This window comes from Coptis chinensis, chromosome 1 (assembly GCF_015680905.1).
Source record: "Coptis chinensis isolate HL-2020 chromosome 1, ASM1568090v1, whole genome shotgun sequence".
NCBI classification, from domain to species: Eukaryota; Viridiplantae; Streptophyta; class Magnoliopsida; order Ranunculales; family Ranunculaceae; genus Coptis; species Coptis chinensis.
In genome coordinates this window covers 68407384-68427821 of record NC_141456.1, presented here as the reverse complement: position 1 = coordinate 68427821, position 20438 = coordinate 68407384, and the positions used below count along the sequence as shown (strand labels likewise).

Sequence of the window (20438 nt, the reverse complement as noted above, 5' to 3'; positions counted from 1 at the left end):
GAACCAACATCGTCAATGTCCTCTGCCATTGCAAATGTTCTCGATGATTCTCCCTTTGTGAATTTCTTCAGTGTATGTGCTTTATGCCTCTAACTTGCAACCTTCACACTTTGCGTACATGATATTCTTGGCTATTATGATGAGCGTATTTCTGAATGACCTGTTATGGCACCACAACTCTTCCTCGCAATTGATAATATGTGTTGGAAATCACCGCAATTGATAATATGGCACCACAACTCTTCCTCGCAATTGACAAAACGTAGGAAATCACAACGAGATGATCGGAGTTAGAGCCCAAAGATGATCGGAGTTGGAAAGATGATCGGAACTAACACAAATATGAGATCCGAGATCCTAGAGAGGAGATCTACAAGATGGAATAAGTTGATCGAAGTTTATGTATATAAATCATCCGTTTCAAACAGCAACACAGATAAGGAGTCAGATGGAAACAAGCTTGTTCATTCTCTGATGATGAGGAACTATGAGGTAGATATCAAGAAATTGACAGCAACCAAGAAGGGCGGCGGAATCAAATCTTCTGTTGAGACAATCGTAGACATTGACTCAATCAGGGAAGTCTTTGAAACCCACTTTCTGGGTAAATTGGGTATCCACCAATTGTTATTATCACAGTTTTCGGTCCAAATTGTTACCTTTCCTCCTATCTCTTTGTTGGTCTTTAGGATGTACTCTACATGCTTCTTCTTATTCTCTGCAAATCTCAAGATCATGCTCTTAATGATCCATATATCTCATATATCTCATTTTTTCGGTCTCTGCTTTTCACCATGCTTTTCACCTTGTCCTCTAACATATATTTCCTCTCTCATCTGGGCACAGTTTCACTCATGTGTAAGAGCAAAGGATCTAAAAGTGGATTTTCGGCAGATTCAGAGACTTCTCCCTGCAGATATACACAGACCTGACAACAAATATGCCTACCTACTAATCCACACCATAACCAAGCCGCAATCAGAAAACCCTTCTTTCAAGAAATCCTTTCAACCCTCTCTCCAATCTGATGACACATCTAACCAAAAAACCACCAAAACTATCAATACCACCCTTCCACTCATCATCACACATCCAAAACTACCACAAAAACACCACTGTTTTTCTCTACTTATAGCCCAACAGCCACACCTGTTTAATCTCATGGAAGACATCACACATGTTCTAGCACAAGCTCATCTCACAGGATCTAAAGAAGACTTCTTTGTTATGGAAATACCAAGAAATCTTCTTCTACAAACCAGTGCTCGATGGAACTCATCACTAATTGGGAAGATATTCACTGAAACAAAACTAGACCCAAATGAAGTTATGAGAGCTATCAGGGGAAAATGGAACCTCAAACAACGACTGCATATCCTCGCAGCGGAAGGTGGTCGATTCATTCTCAGTTTTGAAAATGAAATTGACAAGGAAAAAATCTTGAAAAATGAACCATGGCAAATAATGGGATATCTCTTTGCTTTGAAGGATTTCAATCCAGAAAACCAACCAAATCAGGTAACTTTCAAGACTTCTCTCTTCTGGATCAATTTCACCGGTCTTCAACTCGAACACCAATCACCATCAGTGATCAAACTCATAGCTGCTGCTGCTGGAATAGTTAAAGAAATTGATCCACCGGATACCACCCCAAGGGATGCAACTGGGTACAGAGCAAGGGTAGAAGTAGATCTGTACAAACCCATGCGCCAAGGAACTATGACTGAAACTTTTTACATGGGGCCAACATGGATCGACTTTGTCTACACTGGAATTCCTTATCACTCATGCAAAAGTTGTCACCGCTTCACCCATGACACAAACAACTGTGATGGTGCACCACCCACAGTTACAGAGCTTCTAAGGATAACAGGAATCTCTCCAGTTGTTGAACCGATCCTCTTTCAAGAAAGAACAACAACAGGAATCTATAGATCGGGTAACTTGGGAACAGTTGGTACCACAATAGCTGAAACAGAGGCAACACAACAGCACAACTTGTGCAGTGGAACAAGGTTTCAAATAACAACAGAAGAACATGCAACACCAACAGTTGAACATATTACCGCTATAGGAAAGGTGGCAAATGCACCCATAAGAAAAGCTGCTGAACAGATCTCAAAACTACCAGACCCACAAGTATGTCAACGCTTTACAATCCCAATTCCAAATCGGGTTGGTATGGATATCTCGTCTGATGTACATCTACCAAAGCCCATCAAAATCTCCAAACCAAAGCCCACCAGAAGGAAAAATCCAAAATCCCAACCCACAACATCACTGATCGATGACAACATCACTCTCACTGAACATATCCAAAATCTCATTTCCTCACACCCACAAAAAAAATCCAAACAACAAGCTGTCTTCCCACCTTCAAGCAGCCGACAGAAAAACAAAGGAAAACTATCAACAGAAGATGACAGCCGACCAAACAAGAAAAAACGCTCAAATCTTTTCAAAGACGAATCGAACCAATATATCCCACCAAAATATATGGAAGAAAATTTCTACACTCCACTTATACCACCCCAAACCATACCATCACCGGATCAAATCCCTATTGAGTTTCTTGAGACAATCGCCAATAATCAGATGGAAAGCATGGTTAATAATCAATTCCAAAATCTGAGACTATCAGAACTCTCCACTGAAGCTGTATGGGATATAATCCACAGTCCAATGGTCAGCCAACTACTTCTCTCGAAAGGACTAATGATAAAATCAGCAGGGGCTGAACAAGAATGGACTCCTAGCAATCAGCACTTATATGGGGAACTGCAATATGATATGCGAAACAATGAGTTTGAGCTCTATCAAAATGATCAATGGGCAGAAACAGGGGCTGAACAGATGAGTATTGAATCCCAAATTCCACAGACTGAAACCACCAAAATTCTTCAGGCCGAAACAAATCCCCTGAATCTGCGAAATATCTCAGAGGATCCTTCGCTATTGCCCATGTCGGAAATTGGCTCAGCTTCTTCTTCACATCGTCAGGTGCAAATTCCAAACCCCTATTACTACTGTTTCAATAACATGGCTGACAATATCATGATCTGTTGCCAAGCATGCTACCACTTAATCCATCTTTTCAAGACCAAACCCTTTATTTCTATATGCGCGTATGAAATCGGTATATATAAACGTGACTTCATATCTTATGAATCTCTTACCTTATATCTATACCTCATGCAACACTGCTTTGAAAGCTTTTGTTTATATGACATCTATTATATGCTGTTCAGTATCTTCTTTACACATCATCTGTTCAGTATCTTCTTTACTCATCATCTGTGTAATGTCATCGAATCTCTTTGTGATAATATATCCTGGTTCCTATTTGGGTTTGTGACTGTACCAGAACAGTCACCAGTAGTTAATTAATGAAGATGATCAGCTGGAATTGCCGAGGATGTGGTAGCCCCTCTACCATTAGACATTTGAAACACTTGATCACTCTTGAAAACCCCGATATTCTTTTTCTCTCTGAAACAAAAGCCTCATCTCAATCCATAGCTTCACTAGTACATCAACTAAACTACCCGCACCACTTCTCTGTACCTTCTATCCACACTGCAGGTGGTCTTTGTCTTCTGTGGAAATCTGGCATTACTTTAGCTGTCCTCTCTAATTCTACCAATTCGATCACTACGGAAATCAATAATGGCTCCCATCAGTCCTGGATTGCTTGCTTTTTCTATGGTAGCCCTTATAAAACCTTTAGAAATATAAGATGGGACCCTATAAGAAATTTAGACTTTTTTCCCCTTCCTATCCTGATTATAGGAGATCTTAATGTAACTATTTCTAATGAAGAATCCCTAGGTGGGAAACCTTACGATTACCAGGATGGGGAACCTGCCCACACTATTATAAATGATCTAGCTCTTATTGATATTGGTTTTCAAGTTTACCCTTATACTTGGTCTAATAAGAGAACTTCCCCTGACAACATCCAAAAAAGACTAGATAGAGCCCTTGTTAATACAGATTGGTATACCCTTTTCCCTGATGCCACTCTTGTACATAAAGCTGCTATTGGTTCTGATCACTGTCCTATCCTTCTAGACACCCAACCACCCAATAAATCTACCCCTAAATCTTTTAAATTTCAGTCCATGTGGATTCAGCACCCGGATTATCACAATACAATCAACTCTTCTTGGAATAACTCTTATCATCAAGAGCCCCTTATTCCACCACACTTTCTTTTCTCAAAAAACCTTGGTTCCATTAAAAAGGCTCTTAATCTTTGGAATAAAGTAACGTTTGGTAATCTTTTTGATCAAATAAAAGATTTACGCTTAAAAATTGCTTCCTACCAGATGAAGGCACCCACTGCGGAAAACAGATTTCTTGAAAAAACTGCCCTTAATAAACTTGAAAACCTTCTGGATTATGAGGAAAGTTTTTGGAAACAAAAGTCTAGGGATGTTGATATCAAAGAGGGTGACAGAAATACGATGTACTTTCACATAAAGACCCTAAGACACAGAAAATTTAATAGGATTGATCATTTGAAAACTGAAGATGGGTCTTGGGTATCCAACTCTTCACTCATTGCTAAAACTCGGTGGATCACTTTAAAAACTTCCTTAATGAAGATAAACCGGTTAATTCTACAACCATCCCTACCTTTTTCCCACACATAATTACACAAGATGAAAATGATGTCCTTCTTCTTCCTATCACCAAAGAAGAGGTTAAGTCTGTTCTGTTTGGGATGGGTGCTCTTAAGGCATCTGGTCCGGATGGGTTCCCTGCCATATTCTACCAAAAGTCTTGGGATCTGTTACAGGGAGACATTTTCAAAATGGTCTCAAACTTTTTTACCTCTGCTCATAGTCTTGAAAATCTTAACCATACAAACATTGCTCTTATCCCTAAGTTTGTTAATCCAACCACCAGTAAAGATTTTAGGCCCATTAGCTTATGCAACATCTCATATAAAATAATTTCCAAAACTCTAGCTAATAGACTCAAACCTATCCTCTTCCCTAGCATCTCACCTTATCAGAGTGCTTACGTTACTGGTAGGCAAATATCTGATAATGTTATCCTCGCACATGAGATTTTCCACACCATGAAAAATAAAAAAGGCATCTCTGGTCTTATGGCGATTAAAGTTGACATGTCAAAGGCTTTTGACAGAATCAACTGGAATACTATAACTGAGATCATGAAATCCTTGGGTATAGACCCTAAAGTAAGTACTCTTGTCCATAACTGTATCTCATCCCCTCATTTCTCTGTCATTGTCAATGGTTCTCCTCATGGTCACTTCAAATCCAAAAGAGGTTTGCGACAAGGTGATCCGTTGTCCCCCCTTCTTTTCATTTTGTGTATGGAAGTCCTCTCTAGACTTATAAATAAACTTGTTTCTGATAATAAAATTCATGGGATTAAAATAGCTAAAAACAGCTCCCCCATTGCGCACTTGCTTTTCGCAGACGATGCATTTATCTTCTGTAGAGCAGATATTAAGGAAGCAAACTCTGTTCTTGCTATCCTCAATGATTTCTGTCAAATCACTGGACAAGAGATAAATTTTGAAAAGTCGGGAGTTCATTTTAGTAAAAATATTCCCAGCGGAAAAGTTATCGATATTCAAAAGATTCTTAATATGAAAAGAATTCCCATGGGAGAAAAATACTTGGGTACAAAACTCTTTCTTGGTCAGCCCAAATCTGAGATTTTCAATGACCTAATCCTTAAAATCAACAAGAAGATTTCTGGTTGGAAAAGTAAAATTTTATCTCAAGCCGCTAGAACGGTTCTCATTAAGTCCATTACCTCTCTATGCTATGCCCATTTTACCATATGAGCACGCGTTCCTTTTACCCATAGGTATTACGGACAAAATTAATGCGATTCAAAGAGATTTTTGGTGGGGAAAACAGCCGAGAAGAATAATCCTTGCTATCTTAAAACGTGGTCCTTCATATGTCAATCCAAAAATCGGGGAGGCCTTGGCATTAGAGACTCCAAACTTAATAACTTGGCTCACCTAACTAGAATTTTCTGGCAAATTCTAACTAATCCTACTAATTTAGTAGCTTCACAGCTCAAGAGTAAGTACTTTCCAAACAATAACATCTTACAGACTTGTAGGAAAAAGGGATCCTCGTGGTTCTGGCAAGGTATGTTACATATCCTACCTCTCATTAGAGACAATTCCATATGGCATGTTGGAACAGGTACAAGCATAAATATTTGGGAAGACTCTTGGCTACCATGTGGTAAAATCCCTCCATCTTATCCTGTCAACATTAATTATACTTCTGTATCTCTTTTGATTAATCAGCATAGTAGAACATGGAATTCTTCTATTGTTCAATCTCTTTTCGACCAGGACACTGCCATGCATATTCATAAGGTTTATCTCTCCACTAGAAACCTAGATGACTCTTTACACTGGAACCTTACAAAAAAAGGCACTTATAGCGTAAAATCTATGTATAATAAACTAAGCATGAATGTTAATACGTCGGTAAACCATGCTACCACTTTGTCTTTCTGGAATAATGCAAATCTGCCTAGACACACTCTCCTGGCTTGGAAATTCTATCATGAGATGGTACCCACTAGAGAACATTTATCTTATATTATGTTTATCCCTAATAAATCATGTCTTCTATGTGGTAATGTGTTGGAGAGTGTACACCATCTTCTGCTGGCCTGCCCTTTCACAACAGCTTTGTGGTTTCAAACTCCTTGGATGTTTCGTCTAGAGGTTTTCAAACTATACTCCTCTAAGAGGTGGATTGATATTTGGTTCAAGCCACCACCTGATTGGCCTATAGAAACAAAGCAGTGGACCAAATTCTGCCTGCTTCTTTACTATAACATCTGGATAGACAGATGTAACATCCTCCATAACAATTCTAAACCTTCTCTTAACAGAATAAACAAAGTCATAGGAAACTTCTTTGACGAGCAAATTATACCTATGCCTAACGTAAACAATCTGCTTTTGCCTATCACTGTTAATTGGTTACCACCTCCAAAGGGACATCTAAAGTTAAATGTAAAAACTAGTTTTCTTTTAAATAAAAACAAAGCAGGTTATGGATATGTGTTAAGAGATGACAAAGGCAATTTGGTGGCCGCAGGAACAAGCACAAGCTGTGCTACCGGTCTGAGAGGAATCGAATTGTAGAGGATCGCCGAGCTATTAGGTGGTGCCCAAAAAACACCTCCTTAAAGCTTCAGGTGGAGTTGGAATCGAAAGCTGCAGTTGATTATCTGGGGAACAAGCTTTCAAATCTTTCCTGGACAGCACAATTGATACTTTCAGATGCAGCAAATCTATTTAAATTTTTTGGATCTGTAGATATTAACTATGTACCCAAAAGTGGAAACTTGGTGGCACATAATCTGGCGGCCGCTGCTAGTACAAATCCACAGTACAAAAACTGGACACTCAACCCACCAAACAATGAGGTCGACATTCAGTTTTCTTTCCCTATTATTCCTTGTCAGATAGTTCCAATATGGCTGAAACAAAGCCTGGAGCATGACAATGCTTTTGTAATCCGTTGTTGATATAAATAAAACAGTTTGATTACCAAAAAAAAAAAAAAAACTTGGTATTCCACTATTTTCCCTCCATGTGTTTTACTTAACTAAGCCTTCGCGAGTCGTGGCCATTGATCCCAAACTCACTCTGTGCCCTTAGCTCTCGAGAAGCACTCGTCATAAGACTCGTATATAGAGAAAATTTAGGCTTAATGATCCAAGACTCTTATCTCGCATCTACCTAATAAGAATCATGTTATGGTCATAAATATACCCTCCTTTATTGTTTGATTTATTTCTAGTGAGAAGTAGCCTTAGGGGAATTTTTGGGAGTACGCAATAATTAGCAATACACAATCAACCCAATATAACATTTAAATATGGGGTGTAGAAGGCTGGAATATGTTTGTAATGTCATGGTGGTTTTTCTACAGGTGGCTACGAATATCGAGAATACTTCAAATGCAGTGATTCCATGACAACACCAGCATCCTCCTGTAGCGGTTCCTCTGCCTTCCCATGCCCCTGGTATTCTACCATCCCCTGTGTCACCCCACCAAAGTCCATCTCCTCTTCCAATTTCTTCTACTCCTAGAATGCCCCTTCTTGATATTCTCGATCTTAGCAAAGAACCATGCTTTGCAAAATCTTGTAAAGTCGTCTTCTTTTTTTGCACCTCCTCCATCCTCACCGGCATTGATGGTAGCACAAACATCATCCTCCATGACACCTTCTATTCCAAGTACACCTCCTATGCATCCACCTGTGAATCTTCAATGGCCATATGGTGCTCCAATGCTGGAACCTTTTCCACCACCCACTCCATCTCCATCACTCACACCTGCCCCTACCCCGAATTATGGGCCTGTTATAAGCAAAGATAAAGTTCGAGAGGCACTTACAAGGGTTCTTCAAGTTTGTCTTCAGTCAGTGCTCTTGTACATTCGCTGGTTAAAGTGATGTGGCACTAATTGATTTCATTTACTGAGTAGATTTATATATTTGTGTTTCTTACAGAAAGATGAATTCATTAACATGTTCTACCAGGAGTTGTTGAATGCCCATTATTCATGACTATAATAAAGTTTCAATCTCAGTTTTCTATTTTTGTAGTTCTGGTGGAAAAGCAGCATCTGTTGGATGGGTTTTGTCTTTAGTTTTTAATTATGATTACTGAAAAAGCACACAACACGTAATTATTTGTGTCGTTATTTGTGTTACGTATCTTTTGCAAATCTTACTTAGCCTATTAAATATTGATTAGTATAGTGGCTAGCAAGGTATCAATCCTACTCTAAATAACTAAGTGATGATAATAGAAATTCCTAATCTAAATTACTCTAATGGATGCAAGTAAAAGATGTGATGTGGCTAAGTAATAATTAATATATGGTTGATTTGATTTGAGATTTAAACTATGCATAAAATAAACTAATTTAAATATATGAATATGAATCAAGAGAGAGAATATCTTGGGAGAGATGAATCCACCAAAATCATAGAATTAGTCTAATAGATCTATCTATCATACTTAATATAAATCACCAATAGAAACTCACCATACCTACAAACCTTATGCTCATAACCATGATGATAATATGTGGCTTTCAACGTGCTTTCTATCTTTCCATCAAATACTTCTTCAATCTCCAATGATATCTTCTATCTAACCAAATTATGCTTTAAGTGGCATTCAATATACAACTCTAGGTGCCATGGAAAATCCACATGTGGCATTAACCATACAATGAATTGAAGTGCCATAAAGAATCCAATCATCACACTAGAACACTAAAAACTAGAAGAAAAGAATCTAGGGTTTGTGGTATTTGGCTCTACACAATCTTGAATTACCCTAAGACCTCCTAACCTCCACAGGAGCGTTAGATCAATGGACGAATAAGAAGAAACTCAATGAGGGATTTAAACTAAAACATGATAGAAGAAAAACTAAACTAAAACATACGAAAAATGCTTCATCTCCCCTCCCAAGAGAAGGGAGATTAACCCTTCATACTATGCTATGAACACAATATGAAAAGGAATAATCTTTATAGCTATTAATGGTGAAAAGGTCTGAACTTTCTTCTCTCTTAATTCTAGATCTAAGATGCAAACACTCAATTTCCTAGATGCTGTAAACTGAGGTTTTTGTGCCTTATATATTGGCTTACATGCTCGTCTGGATAGAGATCCGAATCTTATGTTTATTTGGTGTCAAACTCTCTGTAATATTTCTATAAGCAATCCTGGAAAAGTTAAATTCGGTTGGACCAAAGTTGGACATGGCCCATTTTGCCCTGCAAGCTATTTCCCAAGCTGCAGCTTCTGACAGCTTTCAGTTTCCTAATTCTTGTGAAACTCTGACTTCTTTTCCATGTTGATCTCATCTTCCTATGAAGTCAAAATTAAGGCTTTGCGATCAGATTGAAGACTCTTCTAACTCAATTATTATCCTCTTTTAGAGTCCCATTAGGCTTGGCACTTATTGAGACAAATATGACATTTTTGCCCTAGGCCTTTAGCTTTAATTCCCAGTGACTCCTTTTTGACTTGTTTGACTTCTTTCCCTCCATATTTCATATTTAGGTTCTTTGACCTACAAAAACTCAAATTGCATCATATTAGAATATTTAAATATAAAATGGAGACTAACATACACATACTTGGGGTTATAAATCATTACTTTTGAGCACTTATAAATTACTCTTTTGTTAATGTAATTAACGTGAATTTTTTCAGCTTGTGAAGTTGTCTATAATGTTGGTGTTGGGTTTTTTTTTTTTTTTTTTTCCTTTGTTCCGTCTCATGTTTGCTTCTTGCACAGTAATAGTAGTTTCTCCTTTAATATTGTCATACAACTATAAAAGTTGCAGAAACTAACCTGGAAAGTGGCATTTGCTTCTACATAAACACACACACGATTAACAATAAGAAACCATAATAATGTGAGCAACCAGTGGCTAGCCTATCAGCTAGTTAGTTTCAAGAATTATTCAACAAAGTAAATCAAAGTTAGCTATTTAGTAACTTTGACTCTATATTAATGTGCTCTGCCTCTCTATCACATATTCACAATTACAATTTAACTTGTGACAAATATGACAAACAAAAAAACAGGGCTTAAAATCACAAAGTCATGCAATTCTATCCAATCCAAGTTGAGAATTAAGCAGTAAAACAAATAGCAAATTCATACATATATACATAAAGTATGCTTATACTCATAATTTTGAGCTGTGGAGAAGTAGAAATCCTTGGTTTGACATCAAATTCTTCAGTACCCATCACCACTACATCCAAATTCTTCCTTTCCACTCGTTTTTCTTCTTCTTTTGGTACTTTGATGTTCTGCTAGCGCGCTTTTCTGCCAAGATAGAAAAAAAACTCGTTTCGCTACAAAAGCGAAACTATGGTCATCTTCTCAATATTGTCGGGACAACATCACCCATTTCGCTCTGCCAAAATGAAATAAAACCTAAAAATTTATTATCTTCACAAAATAAATAAATGACTCAATCATCTATCGAAAATTCAGAATCAATAAAAACCAAAATGGTAAACATTGTTCGTGCAAGTTCAAACAAATGTGTTATAAAAATGCGCTTATTGTATGCTCAAGAAAGAAAGTGATGGAATTTTGAGCAACAATAATGGTACTCAAATTAATCAATCATCACAATTGAGCAACAACAATGGTACCCAAATCTCTGTTAATAAAAACAAAATCATACCTTTCTTTTTTTTTACACCACTTTTTCAAATCATTATATTCTTCTTCTTCAAAGAGATTTTGAGAGAGAGAGATTTGAAAGATGTGTCAAGATGTAACACTAAACAAAGATGAGAGGAAGTTTTTTGGGCAAAAGTCGACTTTTGTTTTGTTTTTGTTTTGTTTTTCATTGGTTTTAAACGGTGAGAATGGCAAACAATTGAAATTGGGAAAAGTGGGCGTAGATTTCCTTTTTTTTAGCCGAATTATTGGAAAAGCTGAGGTGTCCATCTTAGAGAAAAAAAGGGGGATGACGTGGCTTCATGGGAGCATTCTCAACTACTCAGTATTAATGGTCTTTGATAAAACTTGATAAAATGAAATAGAAAATTTTAGAAGAGGTTTATGCTCCCTTTTAGATCCATCTTTCTTTTCTTAAGCATTTGATCCATGACGGCGGCGCCATTTGACATGTTAATATAGTGGTGAGATTTTGTTTGAGAGTTGACCTTTGTCCTAAATTTACGATGAGTAAATAAGGATGAATGTAAAAAAAAATGTTTTTAATATAAGTTATACTCATTTGTGGTAGGCATAAAACATGGTAGAAAACAAGTAGATGGAATAGAGGATGATGAAAACTTGATTTATGAAGTGGTTGTTAATCAAAACACAGTAGAACTAGTCGTATGAATGAAATGAAACTTAACTAACAAGTTATACTCATTTGATTGATTAAAATGAGTATAACATGTTTGTGTATAATGAAAGATGATAGAAACAGGAAAAAATGAATTTCTAGGCATCAAACTATGACCAATTTCACATAGTGGGCAACCAACTTTTTTTGTTAACACTTTGGGCATCCAACTTTTCAATTTTAACAATGTGGGGATTCTGTTAGTTTTCCATCCAAATACACTTAACAGTTGCATTTTTTTTTAAAAAAAAACATCAAAAATTATAAAATCATCAAAAAAATCATAAAAAAAAGTGAGGCTGCAAGTTTGGATAATTTTTTATGATTTTTTTGCTGATTTCTTAATTTTTGATGATTTTTTTTAAAAAAAACATGCAACTGTTAAGTGTATTTGGATGGAAAACTGACGGAATCCTCACATTATTAAAATTGAAAAGTTAGATGCCCAAAGTGTTAACACAAAAAGTTGGTTCCCACTATGTGAAATTGGCCATAGTTTGATGCCCAGAAATTCCTTTTTCCTAGAAAACAACTAGATATGAGAAAACACGACTGAAATATGATTTTGATAGAGAAAAGAACCTTAGATTAGTTAAAGCTTGAAGTTTGGATTGAAACAATGGAAAATAGCAAATGCAAAATAATAAATAAAAACTACTCATACTTTTTGTTACACTAACTATCTAGCCTAGCTTATTCTAACTATCTACCCTAGGTTATACTATTTAGAAGAAATCTCTACACTTATATATTCTAGAATTTAACCCGTGGTGATTGATAAGTACTCAAAAAGTGCAATTTAACCCTCGATTATGCCTCTTGTTTAGCCATCTTAGTGGACTAATAGTGTTTGTAAGTTATGTTTTATGATTCTACAGGTGAAAAAGAGAGTTTTGTGGAATATTAGAGAAAAAGGGGTAAAATGGAGCAATTCAGAGTATTAAAGATCACATGGGAAGGCCGTGGACAATCATGGAGAAGGCCAAGGAATTGAAGCTATTAAAGATGTGACTTGGACCTATTTTAAAGCCTATTTGGAAGCCCAAGGCAAAAGAATTCGTTGCTTAGACCAAAGCCCATAAAAACGGATAGAAGTATAGAGCTAAAGAGGCAAAATAGACTTCCGCGTCTGGGACGCAAGGATCGTGTGCCCAGACGCAATGCTCGCGTCTGGGACACAAGTAACGTGCGTCCAAACACATGAAACGACACTGTAGCCACTTTTTTCTCAGTTTTGGAGACAAAGTTGGACTCTGAAAGAAGTTGATTTGTATTAGGAAACAAATGACAGTTTTGAATGCTTCTAGATCTCATTGTAACCCCTATAAATAGAGGACCTAAGTGCCTCATGTAATTGGCCAATTCACTTATACTCTTGTCTCCAGAACTTGAGCCAGGGAGAGATTAATAATAAAAGATTCAGTTTTAACTAGTCGAGTCTTAATAAATTAGTCTTTCTAGTCTTATGTTCTTCAACTCTTCTTCTTCTCGTTCTTCCTTCTTTATGGAAGGCTAATATTCTCCTTCAAGGGAGGAGATGAAGCCGATGTTTAAGGTTTCATGATTCTTCTAGTTCATGGTGTTCTTCAATCAGGTTAGTTCTTTATGTTTTTAGTTATTAGTTCCATTGCCCACACCAGGGGATGGAAGTATAGAATAGGATTTATGTTTTGCAATAATAATATCATGCTAGTGTTTTTTACTTTTCTTCTAGTAGTATAGTTTTTTAGAGTTAGGGAAGTATTCTTTGTGTTGCCTTAGAAGGGGTAGCTCAGGGAGTGGCTGCCTAGGGGAAGTATTCTTTGTGTTTGCCTTTAGTGGTGATTCATTGAATGGTCACGATTAAAGGGAAAATGATAGTTTTACCTACTAATAATAAATCTAGAGACTCAAACGCTAGTAAAACTAAAGCTATTTTACGCTAAGGGTTTATCAAAGTTTTCTACTCTCGATACTATTGATAAGAGCCCAAAACTGTAGTTTTAACCCTGTAACAGACATACTTTTAGACCAATTATGTGAGTAATAATTAAGAGTTAGCACTGATTACGTGTTTTTATGTATTTCATGTTGCAAAGTCCATTATGTGCAGAAATGTGCCACTTTAGCGAGATAAAGGAGCAATGGTTGGTTGCTAAGGAGTTCTATGATTAAAGGCCAAGATTCAAGAAGACAAAGCCTTTCTAAAGCCCGGTCAAAGCTGAAAAGTCAAAGTCAACGCGGGCAGAAACAGCACTCAAAGTCAGCAGAACTTTCGAAGGCCGTATCTTTGGACTCAGACCTCTGAATGGGGCCTACTTTATGTCAAAACGACCGGCTCAGAAAGAGCTTTCCAATGGTCTAAGCCTTGACCCAATCAGAGGAGGAAAAGTGGACGAAGGGTCTGTGGAAGCCAACTGCAGCTGAAGAGGCCTTTTTGGACTGAAAGAATTGGGTTTTGGGCCTGATTCTCTAGCCCAAAACATGGCTCCAAGCCCATGCACGATTTTTGGATCTGGATGTATAAAAATAAAAGCTTAGCTCTTTGTTAATGGTAGAAAATTAGGTATAGAATAGTAGATTGTTAATGGTAGATAGTTAGACCTAGATTAGATTTAGATTAGTTAGCCTCCATTAATGAATTCTAGATCTAGTTTTTCATGTAAATTAATTAAGTTTAGTTCCATTTCAATTATTGTATTAGATTAAACCTTTGAATCTTGTTCTTCATTTTGATTAGATCAATAAAGTAGTATTTTTATCAATTTCGATTTTGTCATTTCCATTCCTAGATGTAATTTCAATTCCTGTCTTTATTTCATTTGAGTCATTAAATTAGATTTCATTATTGTTTAATTAAGTAAATTTCAATTCTTTATATCATGTTTAGTTTAAATGTAATCGGAAATGATTGCGTAATGATTCTCGGCTAAACCTCAATTAGAGGGGGTTGAGAAGCCTTGATGAAAGCTTGATTCCGAATATCGTCGAATCGTCATAATTTCCTTTCCACTCTAGAAACGATTAGTTCACCATGAGAATGGGTTTAATCGTTCACATGTTAGTTATGAATTGGTAGGAATGCCATGTGTAATTAGGGATTAGGAAGAACCAATTGTTCTGCGAAACAGTTCAATTCGATTACTTACGATTAAATCGTTTAATAGGATTAAGTCGAGTTAAGGTGGAATCAATCCCCCTCTAACTCCTTATCATAGAATCAACGTAGCATTCCCTTAGTTATTCCCATCGTCGACTAGTTGCATTTTGTGTGTAGTTGCATCGTAGTATAGTTGCCTCATTCGTAAATCTCTCATTGACTTTAAGTAGAGTACTTACACGTGAGAACATAGCATACGGAAGGACTAGGAGTGGAACGAATCACTCTACTCCACTATATCTCAATAGAGTTGAGAGTAGAATCTTTGATAAAAATATAGGCATCATAAGAATTAGTTTTAGTTTTACTTGCGTTTTGATTTCATCGCTTTATCTTGTAGGTAAAACTATTCAATTTTACTTTTATCAGCTATCGCAATAGAGTTGGAGTAGAAGATTTGTTCCACTCCTAGTTCTTTAGAATTCAATGTTTTCTAAAGTTATCGGTCTATCCAAAGTTAATAAGAGTATGATGGAAATTATACTACGATGTGAATTATACTAACAAGATATGATAATTCAAACTATGGAATTTCTAATTTGACTATATGATAAGGAATTAGGGGGGATTGATTCCACCTTAACTCGACTTAATTAACTAGCGAAGATTTGTCATGATCCAAATTTCAATGCTTTCACATAACAAAATGGTATTTCTAATCTCTAATTATTCATGGCAATCTCTACCAAATAATAAGTAGCATGTGAAGTAATCAAACCCATTCTCATGGTGAACTACTTACTTTCTAGAATTGAATAGATTATCACGACGATTTCTAAGCTAACAAAATCAAGTTTTCATCAAGGCTTCCTCAACCCCCTCTAATGGAGGTTTAGCCTTGAGTCATTAAACTATCATTTCTATATGAATTTAAGCAAGACATGATATAAAGATTGTAAATTTACTAATTTGAACTAATCAAGAATTCAAAACTAAATTAATAACTACAAAATGATTAATAACTAAATGGTCGAAATTAGATCTAATAAATAATAATCTAATGATTCCAAATGAACTAAAACAAGATTTAAAACTAATTTGGAACTATAATTATGATTTAAAACAACTAAAACTAAATAAGAATTTAATCAAATAAACTAAATTGAGATGAAAGCTAATACTTTATTATAAAACTAATAGTTATTCTAAATAATAATCTACTTTTGTTCTAACACTAATTAATTGAAAGGTAAAAACTAGATCTAAAACAAGCTATTGAAACTAATTAATCGAGTCTAAAACTAGATCTAAAATTATTGGCTAATGGCTAACTAAAAACTAGAATGCTTAAGAGTTAAGTCTTGTTTCTTCAAATGGAGGAGACAAGATCCACTTTTTCGTGCATGGGCTGAGGAGCCATGTTTTGGGCCGGAAAATCGAGCCCAAAACCCAATCTCTTCAGTCCACAGAGGCCTTTTCAACTGAATTTGACTTCAACAGACTTTTCATCCACTTCTACCCCTCTGATTGGGTCAAGATTTGGACTATTGGAAATCTCTTTCCAAGCCGGTCGTTTTGACATAAGGTAGGTCCAATTTCGAGGTCTGAGTCTAAAGATCCGGTCTTCGAAAGTTCTGCTGACTTTTGTGCGCTGTTTCTGCCCGCGTTGACTTTGACTTTTCAACTTTGACCGGGCTTTAAAAAGGTTTTATCTCCTTGAATCTTGGCCTTTAATCACAGAACTTCTTAGCAACCAACCGTTACTTCTTTATCACGCCAAAGTGACACATTTCTACACATAATTGACTCCAATGCCTGGAATACGTAAAAACACGTAATTAGCATTAACTCTTATTTATTACTCGTATAATTGGTCTAAAAGTATTATTGTTAAGGGGTTAAAACTACAGTTTTAGGCTCTTATCAAACCACCCCCAAACATCATTTTGCTTGTCCTCAAGCAAATATGAGAAATTAGAATAAGTGACCAAAAATGGAGTTCTAACTAATCTCGTTTCGCCGAGTGCAATTGCATTGACCATATGCAACAAGGCCTTAAACCACTAGGAAGTCCCTAGTGGACGATTTATAGCCTTGTGAAGGTTTTCTAGTGATGGTACTCACAAACTTCATCTATACTACAACGACTAAGAAATAAAACTATTATTTCCTTAGCTTTTTGACTTTTTTATTCTATTTTTTGGAGTTTTTTTTTTTTTTTATTTTTATTTTTCTTTTCTTTTCTTTGGATGGAAACTTCTTTTTTTTTTTTTTTTAAGAAGCAACTAACTAATTTTTTTTTTACACAGGTTTTTTTTTTCTTTTCTTCACTCATCCTATTCTCGGACTCATTCTATAATGGGTAGGTTGATTTTTATTTTTATTGTTTTGTAATGTGGGGTAAAGGATTTGAGGTTTATGAAAGGCTAAAGAAAGGCTCAAAGGCTTAACTAGCGGAAAATAATTCATAGGTTTGAATTTCGGCTATATCGATCCAAAGAGGGCCTAAATTCTCGCTAGGATATGGTATAGTGATCAAGCAAGTGGACGTGTGATTTCTCTATCCGGATTTTACTTCTCCTTTGTGTCATTCTCAAATGTTTAGCTCATATAAGGCTTTAGGCTATATTCTTATAGGATTTGTAGAATAAGATTTTTAGTCTAGATTTCATAAACTTACTGCCAAACAATCATAGATACTCATGTAATATAGTTATAGATAGATGCAGAGATTATTACGTACATATTAATATAAGTTTCTAAAAACTATTCTCATGCAGAAGCTAACGTGAAACTTCTAGATTATTAAGAGCATAGAGAAAGAAAACAATACCAATATACCTAAGTGTATATCATAAACTTTTTATTTACATTTTAAAATTTTTGAAATTTTTATCTAGAAAACAAGTGCATATTGTACTATCTATATCCTAACAGATGCCTTAATTACACGTGTTTCTATGCCACCCCGAAACAATAAGCATGCTTTGTCCTCAAAGTATTGAAATAAAAAGGGTAGAAAAACACCATGGAATCTCGAGAACTTTTGGAACATCTGCAAAACAAGGTTAAAACATACTAATATAGCAAAAGAAAAAAACAGACGCAACTCTAGAGGAGTTCCACCCGTTATGGGGTTATAAGAAGTAAATTACTTGGGACATAAGCAGACACTAACTGAAATAAAAACTTACCTCCTCTCCAGCGTTCAAGCGTCATCCTCATCCTCTTCAAAGAGATGAGGTTCCTTCGCGTCCTGCCATGCCATGATAACTTGCCAAGCCCGTCGCCGTGTGTCATCAACTCGTGCTAACCAGTCGAGTGTTACTAGGTCTGATGGGGTGTAAGAAGCAACCAAATGAGGTTGCACCTGCCATCCCGGCCAAGTCATAACTCGGAATAAACGAACCACCCAATTGGTGGGTCTCATGACTATAACCCTTTTCCAATCCATGAACTGGTACAGAATTCAGGTAAACAACTGCGCATGATGAGACAAACCAAAACAGGCATAAGAAGATACTTATGCCTCATGCTTTGGGCTCTCTTAAGACTAGCCACTAATACTGAATGTCATATTGAGACGCCCCTCGCCTAAAGCAAGGAAAACGTCACCAGCGGTACTATTGGCAGAATTAAACTGCCACTTTACTAAAATATTCATCAGGATAAATAACATGGTGGTGCCTACATTTGGGGACAGGCTACCAAAGACTATGTTATATCGCTTTTAGTCAATTACATGAAACACCCTCCCCATAATACTCATGGAAATATGTATAGTCATAAAGGTATGCATTATCGGTCATATATCCCCGTGTGCATAGGATCAGGCAAGGGCAATCCCGAAACTAACGCTACCAAAGACTTACTGAATTTCATTCTCGTGTCGTTAATTACAAGGGAAAATTTTTGTTCTCTATCATGGTTACAATAGAAAGTAATATTATTGTAGAAAAATGTAGTAAGCTTAGGTGAATACGAAGTTGTCGCCACTTACCGTGATATATCGCCATCCTAACTATAAGATCCTATTGTGGAACCAACCTCCATAAGTCTTGCTTCCCAATAAGTCTTGAAAAGATTGCTCGGTATGAGTGTAGGAGATGTCATCACCAAACTACTCTCTAGAACAGCTGCAAACGATCCTGGAACAACCCACAAAAATTGGAATTTTTCGTTGCCTAAGGAGGTCGTCGTGCGGGTGCTTTGACTATGCCTTGTATGGGCGCGCTGTGCGCTCTATGATCGAAGTTCCGCACACTTAGGCACAGTAGGCGCTGCTCACTTTTAGCCTGAGATGGGCGTGGGTCAGCGCTCTTGACTAAATCGAGTCACGGTGGTTCAAGTTCCAGTGGCGCTTTTTTACGAGGCGCAAGTCGCTCCGTATAGCCGAGGCCAAGTGAAGAATAAAAAGAGGAAAAATTGGGAGGAAAGGTGAGAGATGAAAGTGAGATGTAGTGTGGGTTGTGAGTGTAGAATGGAGGAAGTTTATATTGGGTTTTAGTTTCTAAATCAAATCGACAAGTTGCAAAAAAGGTTTAAGGCAGTTGCCGGAAACAAAATATTTCTAAAACCTAAAACGGAAACAACTCATATTCATTATTCTAAAACAAACCTAATATCTTTAAGATTGAATTTAGAATAGTAACTTCCTAACTCTTTGAAATTTCATCCTACCACAAAATCTAATCATAGGCATGCCAATATCGGCAACATTCCAAACAATCACCACAAAACTACTTCTAAAATTGTGGATCATATAAAAATCATGTTAGACGAAATAATACCACCCCCAAACAATTCGGGAAGGTGGGATTAACACTAAATGAACGCATAATTTGAAAAGAACGACATTATATTAAAATCAAAATTCAAATACAATTAACTACCGAATTCAATTTAACTACTGAATTAAAAGCTTAACATCCGAACTAATAAAACAATAAAACAACATCAATCAATAAATTCCCTAAACCACGCACTATTGGTTGAAGATGGACCATGAGATGAAGATTGGGCCTAAGTTCCCGATAGGCCCGAGCCATCCGTCCTTCGGCGATGTTGCTCGTGCCTCACAGATGCCTCCTCAGAGGAAGAACCCCCATGGGGTGGGAAGCGTTCAAGCATTTCTTCTCCAAACTTGCATTGTGCTTCCATCTCTTACCAACGCTTATCCTCGCGCTGGGCACGACTCTCGTAGTTATGATGTAAGGTAGTCTACCGAATCCAGGGATCTTCACAAATAGTATTAAAAGAACGCATGCCATGATGAATCACTGACATGTGTTCTAAATCAGAATTACATCTCTCCACGGCATCAGCATCAAAACATGTCGTGTCCTCCTCATCATCCGACTTAGTCTCTTCCACTACCCTCTCTCCAGGCAACTTCCAAACCTTTTGAACATAGTCCATATACACTA

At 36.6% G+C, this 20438-nt stretch overlaps 1 protein-coding gene across 1 annotated transcript; it reads left to right on the top strand.

Annotated features, from left to right (window-relative positions):
- Window positions 1-284: 284 nt before the first annotated feature.
- LOC147525058 (uncharacterized) lies at window positions 285-7587 on the top strand. Its single transcript, XM_086605208.1, has 2 exons — window positions 285-3000; window positions 7116-7587. The coding sequence occupies exons 1-2, from the start codon at window positions 304-306 to the stop codon at window positions 7143-7145; spliced, it is 2727 nt and encodes a 908-aa protein (XP_086461334.1). The 5' UTR covers window positions 285-303; the 3' UTR covers window positions 7146-7587.
- Window positions 7588-20438: the final 12851 nt, after the last annotated feature.

Coding starts and splice junctions, on each gene's coding strand:
- LOC147525058 (XM_086605208.1), top strand. CDS start 304: ATGATCGGAGTTGGAAAGATGATCGGAACTAACACAAATATGAGATCC. Junction 3,001..7,115: donor CTTCTTCTTCACATCGTCAG/GTGCAAATTCCA, acceptor TGGTGGCCGCAG/GAACAAGCACAAGCTGTGCT.